This window comes from Haliotis cracherodii, unplaced genomic scaffold (assembly GCF_022045235.1).
Source record: "Haliotis cracherodii isolate W230 unplaced genomic scaffold, xgHalCrac1.p SCAF_7, whole genome shotgun sequence".
In the NCBI taxonomy this organism is placed as follows: domain Eukaryota; kingdom Metazoa; phylum Mollusca; class Gastropoda; order Lepetellida; family Haliotidae; genus Haliotis; species Haliotis cracherodii.
In genome coordinates this window covers 25,086,552-25,099,454 of record NW_027266330.1, presented here as the reverse complement: position 1 = coordinate 25,099,454, position 12,903 = coordinate 25,086,552, and the positions used below count along the sequence as shown (strand labels likewise).

At 39.0% G+C, this 12,903-nt stretch overlaps 2 protein-coding genes across 2 annotated transcripts in view; both read left to right on the top strand.

Annotated features, from left to right (window-relative positions):
- Positions 1-12,903, top strand: part of LOC139448567 (mitochondrial fission 1 protein-like) — a 168,828-nt gene that overhangs the window by 31,452 nt on the left and 124,473 nt on the right. The gene's annotated exons all lie outside the window — the stretch shown is intronic.
- The window catches only part of LOC139448566 (ATP-binding cassette sub-family C member 4-like), a 51,985-nt gene continuing 39,102 nt past the window's right edge, over positions 21-12,903 (top strand). Inside the window, exons 1-2 of the mRNA XM_071230136.1 lie at positions 21-189; positions 4,536-4,646. Coding sequence (XP_071086237.1) covers positions 116-189; positions 4,536-4,646 — 185 coding nt within the window. The 5' untranslated portion in view covers positions 21-115. The remainder of the gene's footprint in view (positions 190-4,535; positions 4,647-12,903) is intronic.

Sequence of the window (12,903 nt, the reverse complement as noted above, 5' to 3'; positions counted from 1 at the left end):
TCTACGAAAGGAAGTATACATGTGTGACCACTTGCTTGTAACGTGTGTCCTATTTCAGTTCCATTGATGAGCCGCTGACAGTATATCTCTACACGGTTAACAATTTTTAACAGCCATGGATGAAACACTAAGACATCACAATCCGAATCCCATTGCATCTGCAAACTTTTTGTCAAGGACGTTTTTTTGGTAAGTAGATACTTTATGTCCCGGTAACCCGAATATAATTGCCATTGTGGTGCAATCAGCTGTTCGCTGAAGGGAGTAGTGGCGGTATGATACTACTTTCTCAAGTTGGGAATCTATTTCGTCAAGTGTCAGTTTATCAATTCAGTTCCATACAACATTAACTAGCCAATACTTATCTTTTGGTGATTAAAATTATTGGCAATTATTTATAAGAGGAAAAAAATATGCCTTTGAAATGTTTTAAAGGAGACATAGATTGGTCTTGTTGTCAATCATAACTCATATCCAACCTGCACAGCTAACAATTGTTTTTGCAACATAATTAACAGATTTCACACATGATTATTGGTTGTTTATTTTATTATGTGAGCTGTTGATTAAAAAACACAAAAAACCCACTATATGTTCTAATATCAGTTAGCATTAATCATCTCCAGTCAGTGGGAACCATGTAACTAATAATAACAAACAAACTCACAGTTGAGGCCGAATCCTTGTTTATGTGTTTAATTGCATTCAATAGAGTGTAGTTTCAATTATCAGGTGAAATGTAATATCAAGCATTTCAATCTGGTACTGATTTATTTTCATGATGGTCTAATATATGTTAGTATTCACCATATTAGAGAGCCAGCTGACAAAGTCCAATATGTGCTATTTCGTCATGCCTGGATGCCCCAAGCTGGTGACAACAGAAGCAACTCTCACTAATTGTTATTATTAAATAAATCCACTATTCTAATAAATTCACCAAATCATTATCGTTTTTCAGTAGGGCTAGTGCCTAAATTTTCCTCATGTCTATACCCATTAAAAGTAAAATTTCTTTCTGTAAAAATATGAAATACAAAAGAATAATAGTAAGAATTTAATGTAGTAGAAAGAAAATATGTCACTACAATATTATTTTCTGATTATAAACAATGATTTTCATAGATTTAGAAAATTATTTATTCCAGTGTTTGAAATACAGTGCTGGCTCATAGGCTTGTTGCAGGTAGATCTTGTATCGGGCCCGTCGTTTCAAATTTGTATGGGTCATTATGGCCTGCTGTAAATTTACATGGAGATTTATTTGTCACAATAAGCAGATAAGTTGCAATTATTTAGATGAGGACCAGAAGAGTTTAGTCAGGGCCTGCAGCTTCTGATGTTTGTGGGTCCTGATGGCAGCCTGGCATTTTTTTATTATTTCAAACACTGATTTATCTCATAGAGTAAAATAATAATCAATTTGATAATAGTAATAATATCATTATATTGTCCCATATTTTACACATGTTGTACTTTTGGCCTCATGGCCATTTATACGGAATAAATGACTTGACTTAGTAATAATAGAATATTTGTGAATCCTTTTGAATATTAGCCCTGCCATGTCAACAGCTGGTCAGCTTCACAAGGCCCAATGCACATCTTGCAGATGCTTCTTAATATGGTCCATTGTCTGGACACAGCTGGACATAGGCAGCTGGCAGGGCTGATGGTCAAGGATGTGTACATGCATTGTTTACTTAAGCCTTGTTGTTTGTTTGTTGTTTAAAGCTGCGCTCAGCTATATGACGGTGGTCTGTAAATAATCGAATCTGGATCAGATGATCCAGTGATTGTCATCGTGAGCAGCGATCCACGCAATTGAGGTACAATGACATGCATCAACCAAGTCAGCGAGGCTGACCACCCGACCCCAAATAGGTCTTCAGCAACCTATGCTTGCCGTAAAAGCCATTGTCGTAAGAGGTGACTAATGGGATTGGGTGGTCAGGCTTGCTGAATTGGTTGATGCATGTCATCGTATCCCAATTGCGTGGATCGATGCTCATGATGGCAACCACTGGATCATCTGGTCCAGACTTGATTATGTACAGACCATTTTATATAGCTGGAATATTGCTGAGTGTGTCGTTCACCATTCAAGACTAGTTTATGTAACAATGGCAAACATTACTTCATTCACTGTAACTGAAACTTGAGTACAACCTCTACTTTGCCCTGGCTTCAGATGGCTGGGCAAGTGAGATCCCTGTGTACAATGTGTAACTGTAGATGCACATTGTACACTGATATTGTTTATTGTGGCTGCGTTAAGTGGTTAACTGTGTATGTTGAAGGACATTGACATGTATCAGTGCATGCTGTATAATTTGTTGCTATCATTCCAGTTATTAACACAGAGCTCCAGATAAGCTGGGTATCTGCGTAAAATACGCATCAGAAATGCAGTAAAATAAAATCCGAGCGTATCAAATACGCAACGAACATTACAGATACAGCCATCACACTTTCTTGTGGAAGTATCGTGGTATTTTTGAGTCCTATAAAGCTCTCGAACCCACACGACACCAGTTTGCAGGGACTAGATGAATAGTGTTTTTAAATAATGAACTTAAATACCCACATGTGTAAAAACTAGAGGGTAACAGAAATTTGAATATCCAGATAGAATTACTGATACCCAATGATTTTAAAATGCACTGGTAAAATACCCACAACACCAAAAGCTTATCTAGAACTCTGTTAACATGATAAACATCTCATGTTTCAATTAAAGTAATGCCATGAATATGCATAAATCATCATATTTATATTCATAATAATAATATCCAGAAAAGTGTCTAAATTTTCACGAGTTGAGAGCCAAACTAAAAAACAATTGTCTAAGAATCGCTTCCAGGTTTCGCACACGTGTTTATATGATTGAACCCTTATGTTCGATGCTTAAGTGTAAGCAAGCACATCGATGATTGCAGAAACAGGAAATTTAGTGTACTGGTAACAAGCAGCAGGGACTGGAAAAAGAACAAATGTTTATCCAATTGATGAAACCCAAATTGAACTCGAGAATGTATTAATACATTTGTCATTTCAATCGTAAATGTTACACTGCTACTTTAAAAATACTGTATATTTTAATTCAAATGTCGCTGGATTATGTAAATACATTATGACATCACAGTTGTAATTAATGACGTCATCATAAGTATGACGTCATTCATATGTCATTGTCAGCTACAATGAAGAGCTGTCATAAGACAGTGAAAGTACTATGTCTGCTACTGATATAAAGAAGATGTTGGACTAACGTGGACTTTATTATTTTATTATATATATTATACATATATACTGTAAATCTTGAAATCAACGCAAGCATGAATTAAATGTGAAAAAATGCAAAGGGTTCGCATTAATAAGTTCGCATTTATGTCTCCAAATGACTATCAACATTAAGACGGCCTCACAAGGAAATAGCAGATAGTGGAAATTTACACTTGAATATATACACAAACACAGATTATTGAGCAGCAGTTGTAACAAGTATATAACAATGTCATTCAAAGAATAGGAATTACACAATTGGCATCCGGTGAGTTATCACAGCTGGGGTCAAGAGTTCTACCCTCTTATGTCAAGCTTGTTGACACCTTCTCCCCATACCTATCAGTGAACTGTTGTTGGCTCAATTATTTTATTGCCTTTGAACTTCCTGAATGCCAGTCAGCAGAGTAAACATATAAACTGTGTGTTGTTAGGAAAACACTGTTTAATGTTTTTACGGAAGTGCTCTACTCAGCGCTAATAAGCAGTGCTATTTGCTATTTGATTGGGTTAAGGTAAGGATATGTATCTTCCACTGGGGATGGGGTGGGGGGGTTGCATTGATATTGAGTCACATTTTTTACTAGGGGTCAGCAGTCGTATTAATTTGGAGATGCATTAATTTCCAGATTTACAGTATATGGAGTTACTGACTTTGATAGCTTAATTCCCGATGTGTTCGAATCAGTCGATGACATACAGATACCGATTTGAGGTATCCAAAGTAGGGCTGGGATGAGTCCAAATTTACTACCCGGGTACCCTCCACCCTATTACCCGACCCTACCCGGGTACCCGTTGTAGATATTCAGAGATAGGTACAAACGGTCTGATTTGGAAAAGTTTGACCGTAGCCCTGGCAAAATGTATTTAGATACACGTGTAAAACGATCTGGTCATGCATACACTGAAGTTTACTGCATGTTTTGTTTTTGTTCAAACATATAAAAGTCAGAAGAAATGGGTGCCTTGTCAGAAAGAAATGGGAACATTAGTGACTTGTATTGTAACCATAGAGTTTTAGATAATTTTTGTAATTAAACAATATGTCATGTGATTAAACAAGGGTCCGGGTACCCGGATCCTACTCAGTAGCCACCCAACCTGAGTACCCGAGTGGCCCATCCCAGCCCTAATCTTAAGGTATCTTTTACTGCCATATATATATATAAAAGTATAATCCCATTTTTCTCTTATCAAAATGATAATACCTCATATTTTTTCACTTGACATTTCTTGACAATTTACAGGTGGCTGAATCCATTATTAAAAACAGGATACTCTCGTCAGCTGGAGACAGAAGATATGTACAATGTGGTCGAGCAGGATGCTTCCGGTAACCTTGGCAACAGACTAGAAGAGTGAGTCCTCATTGATTTATGAATACCGGTACAATTCATCGATATTAATAAGTACTATCCTGTGTGCCCCCTGTGAGGAATCCGGTTCACGACAGGCCCCCTCTACAGCATGCTTGTCATAGGAGCAGGACCGCCTCCGTGGTCTAGTGGTAGAGCGTCCGCCCGGAGAGCGGAAGGTCATGGGTTCGATCCCTGGCCGCGTCATACCAAAAGACGTTAAAAGATGGTACTTGTTGTTACCCTGTCTGGCGCTCGGCATTAAGGGGCTAAAACAAGGACTGGTCGGCTCGGAGTCAGTATACTGTGTCTGAGTGGGGTATTCATGTTAAACTGCGGCATGGTATCTCAGTGAGCTAGCACTATAAATCGGCATCAGTCCGGACTAGTACAAGCAGCCACACAAACACACACACGTACATGCACGTCGCTTTATAAGTGCAATGATCTTGGACGCGACGTTAAACCCAATTTCACCTCACCTCACCTCATAGGAGCAGACTAATGTGAGGATCAGGCTCTGTGACGGGGAGGATTGTGTGTACTCATATCCTGATGGCTTGGCTTGATGCTCATGATTTCAGTCACTAGTTAGCCCGGGCTTATTTGTTTATAGGCATCTGTGATATAGCTGGAATATTGCTGACATGAGTAATTGCTTGCCCACCCAGCCACTCACTCACTCACTCACTCACCCAGCCACTCACTCGACAAGATTGGGAGTGTATGAGTGAGTCAGCCAGCTTGGAGCTTAAAGGGCAAGTTCACACGGAAATGAACCATTTTTTCTTGTACTTTTTCCACATTAAAAGTGTTAACATAGAAGTGTCATAGACAAAAATAGAAAAACATCATATTTAATTAACATATTTATTGCACTAAAACGATTTATATTTTTCACATTTACCAAGTGTTCTATTTCCATAACAAAAACACCATGGCTTATGCCCCTTGCAATATGACGTCATTGGTGCCAATTGATAAACATTATGACGTCATCATGCTTTGTTAGAGCCGCTTCACGTGGTGTAGGTACAGTTTTGTGATTCTAGCATCTCAGATGCCAGCCAGAATTGTGTTATGCTGAGTCACCACTCCGCTGGAGTGTGTCGTAGACCATGTTGTTTTACCGCAAACTGGTCCTTGATATCTTTTGCGTTGAGAATAGACAGGGACCCAGTTGAATTGGCACCAATTACGTAATAATCTAAGGGGGATAACTCAGGCCTATTTCGCTCGTAAAACGAAGGCCTCATAACGGCATATCACTTTCACACTATTGTGAGCTTCCTACTTTCACTGTGAAAAAAAATGAGTGTATATTTTCAAACACAGATACTAACTAATTCTAAAATTGCGTTTTGTTTAGAAAAAGAAAGAAAGTGATTTTTGCGTGTACACTTCCCCTTTAACATACTATCAGTCAAAGGTGGTTATTGTGATTTGAAACCTTTGAAACCTCTGACCAATCAGAATTGTGTATTTTTCAACATTATCCATCAAGCCTGCTGTATTGGGCCAGTCTATATTTGCCATGTGACACAATTTCTGCTTATCTAGCTGTACGTGTTGTCCTCCTTCTGAAACGTCCTCATCGACCACTTCATAAACACCTGTAGTCTTCATGTACTTGACATTTGATAGTAATAACTTTTGAGAGATTTTTTGTCATACCAATTGTAACAATGCTTACCGGTAAAATCAGAGCTGCAATGATCACTTTCCACAGCTTCACATCCTACTGTTTAAGGATATATATGGGGCAAGGTACGAGTGAATGGTGGATTTCCTTGTAGGGAGCATTGTCTACAGTGTGTATGAAAAGGCAGATTTTTGTTCAAGGAAATAAGGGTCAGAAAAAAGAGTTTTCATGTTTTTGATCAGGGCTGTTGGCTCATAATAGGCCTATCAACATGGGCAGGTCTTATTTAAGTTGGTCCTGTATGAATTACATACTTGCCCCAGGACATGCAGTCAAAACCCATGTTGACAAACAACAATCTGAATGTGTAAAAGGCTCACTTCACAAGCATTAAGTTAGTGACTCACAGCTAAGCTGAATGTTGGCCATGTTTTAAATAGGTTACGCATTCACATGTCTGGAGTCTTATCGCTGAAAAGGTTAGTTAGTCTGTGTATTAAACTAACCACTTCAGTGATATGACACAAGGTGGTCTTGCGCCATAATACATAGCAACTCCATTCTGAAGTTTAAAATACTGTGGAATAAACTTCTTTCATTCCTTTCTGAACTGAAATCTGACACGTTTAAGTCTACAACGTATCCGATAAAGGTGGAATGACCAATATGGTTAAGTCCTGAGGTTATAAAGTGTACCTGGCTGAGATTAAGAAAACCAGAACACACGTCAGTTCTCAGCTGCTCTACTTCCACAGGAGGAACCATGTCATGATACCAGTCAAAACAGTAGGGGTGTCACGATGAATCAAAGTATCGATATATTGCTATTGGGAAGCGCTTAAAGTCAATAAATCAATTGTTAAATCAGTTTCCGATCAATAGTATCAATTTCAGTTAGGAAAATCGATAGTTTCGATTGTATTAAATATATCAATAATTTACATGTAATGCTTTACATATTTGTTTTTCTTTTGATCATGAGTGGTAGTAATTTACACATGAAGTTTCTTTTTCTTAAATTATTAGGGTAAAGAAAAAACAAAACACTCATATCTCAAACTTTACTTTGTATTTGTTGTTATGGTTATCACATTCAAAGGAAACTTTAGTTCCAAGATTTAATTCAACTCTAAAATCCATCTAAAATGATACACTGAAAACTATCGATATTTATCGCAATAGTTGCTTGCAATATCAATAGTTATCGCAATTGTGATTTCCCGACCAATAGTCACCCCTACGAAACAGCTCCCCAAGTTAACCATGCATTTGAAAAAAAGAAGACAAAAATGGGGCATTTGTATAGGTATTGGAGGTTGAAAGTGTGTCACAATATTTTGTGATGCACAAGGCCGTAATGCGATACGTATCACGATATGTTAGATTATCATAAATTTTGGATTCAGAAGTAATCGGATACATTATCATGAATTGTAGTTCACAAATGGAAGAAAACAAGATGCTGCTACAACACTATGTTTACTCATTCAATAAATACACAGCCATCTTTCCTCCTCCCTCCCTCCCTCGATGCATGATGCAGGGAAGCAAAGGCATATGGCAAGAAAAAAAAATTGCTATTTGACATCCCCCGATATATCAAGCATGTAAAAATGATATTGTGATACATATCATGGAAATAATGAACCTCAATTTACCGATATATCGGTAACACCATTAGGCATTGACAATCAGCTATAAGCGAAGATAACCAATGGAGGTTGTGTTTACTTGTCAGTGAACCAAAATGGCAGATGCAGTAGTTTTACAAAAAGACAGCATGGCCTACAGCCTTAGTTAGGCAGCGTTTTGTGTTTCCAGTCACTATCGACACATGATTGAGGATTTACCCATATACCGCACACCATTAGGCATTGACAATCAGCTATAAGCGAAGATAACCAATGGAGGTTGTGTTTACTTGTCAGTGAACCAAAATGGCAGATGCAGTAGTTTTACAAAAAGACAGCATGGCTTACAGCCTTAGTTTGGCAGCGTTTTGTGTTTCCAGTCACTATTGACACATGATTGAGGATTTACCCATATACCGCACACCATTAGGCATTGACAATCAGCTATAAGCGAAGATAACCAATGGAGGTTGTGTTTACTTGTCAGTGAACCAAAATGGCAGATGCAGTAGTTTTACAAAAAGACAGCATGGCTTACAGCCTTAGTTTGGCAGCGTTTTGTGTTTCCAGTCACTATTGACACATGATTGAGGATTTACCCATATACCGCACACCATTAGGCATTGACAATCAGCTATAAGCGAAGATAACCAATGGAGGTTGTGTTTACTTGTCAGTGAACCAAAATGGCAGATGCAGTAGTTTTACAAAAAGACAGCATGGCTTACAGCCTTAGTTAGGCAGCGTTTTGTGTTTCCAGTCACTATTGACACATGATTGAGGATTTACCCATATACTGCACACCATTAGGCATTGACAATCAGCTATAAGCGAAGATAACCAATGGAGGTTGTGTTTACGTGTCAGTGAACCAAAATGGCAGATGCAGTAGTTTTACAAAAAGACAGCATGGCCTACAGCCTTAGTTAGGCAGCGTTTTGTGTTTCCAGTCACTATTGACACATGATTGAGGATTTACCCATATATCGCACACCATTAGGCATTGACAATCAGCTATAAGCGAAGATAACCAATGGAGGTTGTGTTTACTTGTCAGTGAACCAAAATGGCAGATGCAGTAGTTTTACAAAAAGACAGCATGGCCTACAGCCTTAGTTAGGCAGCGTTTTGTGTTTCCAGTCACTATTGACACATGATTGAGGATTTACCCATAAACCGCACACCATTAGGCATTGACAATCAGCTATAAGCGAAGATAACCAATGGAGGTTGTGTTTACTTGTCAGTGAACCAAAATGGCAGATGCAGTAGTTTTACAAAAAGACAGCATGGCCTACAGCCTTAGTTAGGCAGCGTTTTGTGTTTCCAGTCACTATTGACACATGATTGAGGATTTACCCATATACCGCACACCATTAGGCATTGACAATCAGCTATAAGCGAAGATAACCAATGGAGGTTGTGTTTACTTGTCAGTGATCCAAAATGGCAGATGCAGTAGTTTTACAAAAAGACAGCATGGCCTACAGCCTTAGTTAGGCAGCGTTTTGTGTTTCCAGTCACTATTGACACATGATTGAGGATTTACCCATATACCGCACACCATTAGGCATTGACAATCAGCTATAAGCGAAGATAACCAATGGAGGTTGTGTTTACTTGTCAGTGAACCAAAATGGCAGATGCAGTAGTTTTACAAAAAGACAGCATGGCCTACAGCCTTAGTTAGGCAGCGTTTTGTATTTCCAGTCACTATTGACTCATGATTGAGGATTCTGGGACACAGCTAGTGGACAAAAACATGACTGTTCGCCTATTGTGTAAAGCCCAATTAAAATATAACATAAAAAAATATGAACAGTTCGACACACAATCGTTGGCAACCTGCCAACATTGATATGTTTCTATTTGTTTGGTTGTTGTTTAACAACACTCATCAATATTCCAGCTATATGACAGTGGTTCTGTAAATAATAATGCAGTAAGGAACAGACAATCCAGTGATTGATGCAATTGGGATACAAAGACATGCATCAGCCAAGTCAGCAAGCCTGACCACCCAATCCTGTTAGTTGCCTCTTACAAGCATGGGTTACTGGAGGCCTATTCTAACCCGGATCCTTGTGGTGGGTACAATGTGTGAAGCCTATTTCTTGTGTTCATGGAATGATATTGCTGGACTAATATTAAAAATACATAGAACCATACACACAATTGGAAGCCAAATATTTAAGATTCCTTGATATAGGTAATCCATCAAACCCCATTGACCATAATACATTTATAGTGTCACAGTGTTCCCGTTTACTGGTAATTACCAGTATTTTACCGGTAAAATTAGGCTTGGACCGGTAATTCATGTGACTGCCAGTCCATGTGGACTGGCAAATGGAGTACCTTACAAACTTTTGTTGAGTGAAACATCGGCGATATTCATGTAAGTATATTTTTCCAACAATGTCAGCTTGTCTGTCATCATCAGGGTTTCCCCTTGTCTATTTTAGTGCAAGGAAAAAACATTTTGCCTTGTTTCGAGGTTAAATATTTATTTTTAGCAACTTACACCCGAAATATTTATAATTTAGCAATTCATGACTGGACTTTGTGTGAATGACGTGTAGATCTAACTAAGTTACTTCAGAGACAACGTCATTGCATTGAACATGATGTTGAGGGAATTAAAACCCGGTCATTTTCATACGATTTTTGTATTTGTTGAAAGTTGGGACTGACAAAAATTAGTGGGGATTTTTAGAGCTGCCAGTCATTAGGTTTCAAAAGCCAGCAGGAACACTGTGTCACGTTGCAACATCATCATTAGTGGGATGTCCTGAATCATTTTGTAGAAGTACATAAATCAATACATGGGAATGCAAATTATATATTGTATTGTCAGGTGTACTATCTGGATACTTGTTGTTACCCTGTCTGGCGCTCAGCATTAAGGGGCTAAAACAAGGACTGGTCGGCTCGGAGTCAGTATACTGTGTCTGAGTGGGGTATTCATGTTAAACTGCGGCATGGTATCTCAGTGGGCTAGCACTATAAATCGGCATCAGCCCGGACTAGTACAAGCAGCCACACACACACGTACATGCACGTCGCTATATAAGTGCAATAATCTTGGACGTGAAGTTAAACCCAATTTCAGCTCACCTCACCTGATACCCTTGATATTAAACCTTGAAACACTGTCCTTGAAAAACAAACTCAACTTTTCTCCTTAGCTGAAGGCCGCATGTGGTAGGGTGAAGTGAGAGAGAACCGGATGGCCTCTGGCTATCATTGTGTGGGTTTTATCTGGCTCATCTCATGATAAAAAGACACTCAATGTCTCACCAACCTATCTACAAAATCCTAGGAAGACTGTTGGTATACCCACCAGCCATGACAGATTTACTGTAGTCACGGAAACATGATTAAGTGTTCTTTTACTTCTTTTTATGAGTGTATATAACACGAGGCATAAGTTTATTTAAACCCAGGGGGCACGGGTGGCCCAGTCGTCTAAGGCGCCGCGATTCGCTGTGCAGAGTTGCGTCCCCTGGACACGCCAGAAATCTATGATTGTGGGTTCGAATCCCGGTTCGCCCCAATTATGTTTCTAGGTTTGTCAGCACCATACCCGTGCTCGTGGGTTTCATTGAAGTGGTAACCGTCTGAGACCTGCATCACTTCGGGCTTTCCTCCCACATTAAGCTGACACGCCGTGATATAACTGGAATACTGTTAAAAGCGGCGTTAAACCCAACTCACTCACTCACTATTTAAACCCAATTACTTTACACCATTAGGAAGAGAATTTATGGATGCCAATTCTTTATTATGAGGAATACAACGTTTTGGAGTATTCTTACTCCTTCTTAATCTTTAGGTGAATGAATGCCATGAGGCATAGAGCATACATAATGTACTCATAAGAACAACAAAAGTACAGTAAACTACGGTTATAACGAACTCAATGGGACTACTAATTTTAGTTTGTTATAACCGTAGTTCGTTATAACCGTTGTTTACTGTAATAAGATAACAAAAGGTGGAAACTTAACAAGGAAAGCCAACAGGTAAGTGGTGCTGATAGGCGATCAGCAAAATTACCTATCAGTGATAATTTAGTCCTGACTTCCAGTTGTCCATAACTATCAGCGCTAATTACTGTAAAGTGTTGGCTTCCATTGTCTATTGCTAATCACCTATCAGCGCCAATTACTTGGCTTCGCTTGTAAAGTTTCCACCTTTTGGTATCTTATTACTTTTGTTCTTACGTGTAAATATATATATATGCTCTCTGCCTTTCATTCACCTGATGAAGGAGTAAGCATATACTCCCAAACATTATTCCTCTTAATAAAGAAGTTGACATCTATAAATTCTCTTCCTTATGTATATAAGGGGCGGTCAGGTAGCCTAGTGGTTAAAGCGTTCGCTCGTCACGCCGAAGACCCGGGTTCGATTCCCGACATGGGTACTACGTGTTAAGCCCATTTCTAGTGTCCCCAGCTGTGTTATTGCTGGAATATTGCTAAAAGTGGTGTAAACTCACTCACTCACTCACTCACTCACTCGCTCCTTATGTGAATCACTTCTAAATGCCTTTCAGAACTTACTTTACACCAGTTTCAACTCTCCACTGCTTTATGTTGGCAGAGAACAGTATTAGAGAGTGCAGGGAGCATGTGTGATTTCCTTTAAGTGTGCCCCAGGGCACTGATGGTTATAACAATTCTGCCGAAAAATTAGACCCGAATTGAGACAATGTGTTTGGATGTGCTGACTGCATTTCACACTGCCCTTGAGATACGGAAATGCATTTTGGGGTCCTATGTCATTGTAACTACCCCCCTGCGACAGCTCGCGTGTACGTGAGATATGAGGCGTTTTACAGGACAGTTATTTCCCTGTCCCAGGATCACCAGATTAAGTGACCCTGTACCTGCCTGCCAGTTTAACATGCTTGTGTTATCTCTTTTGCCAAACATGACGAAATACATTGCAATGATGTTTGAGTAGCATTTAGAAGTTTAAT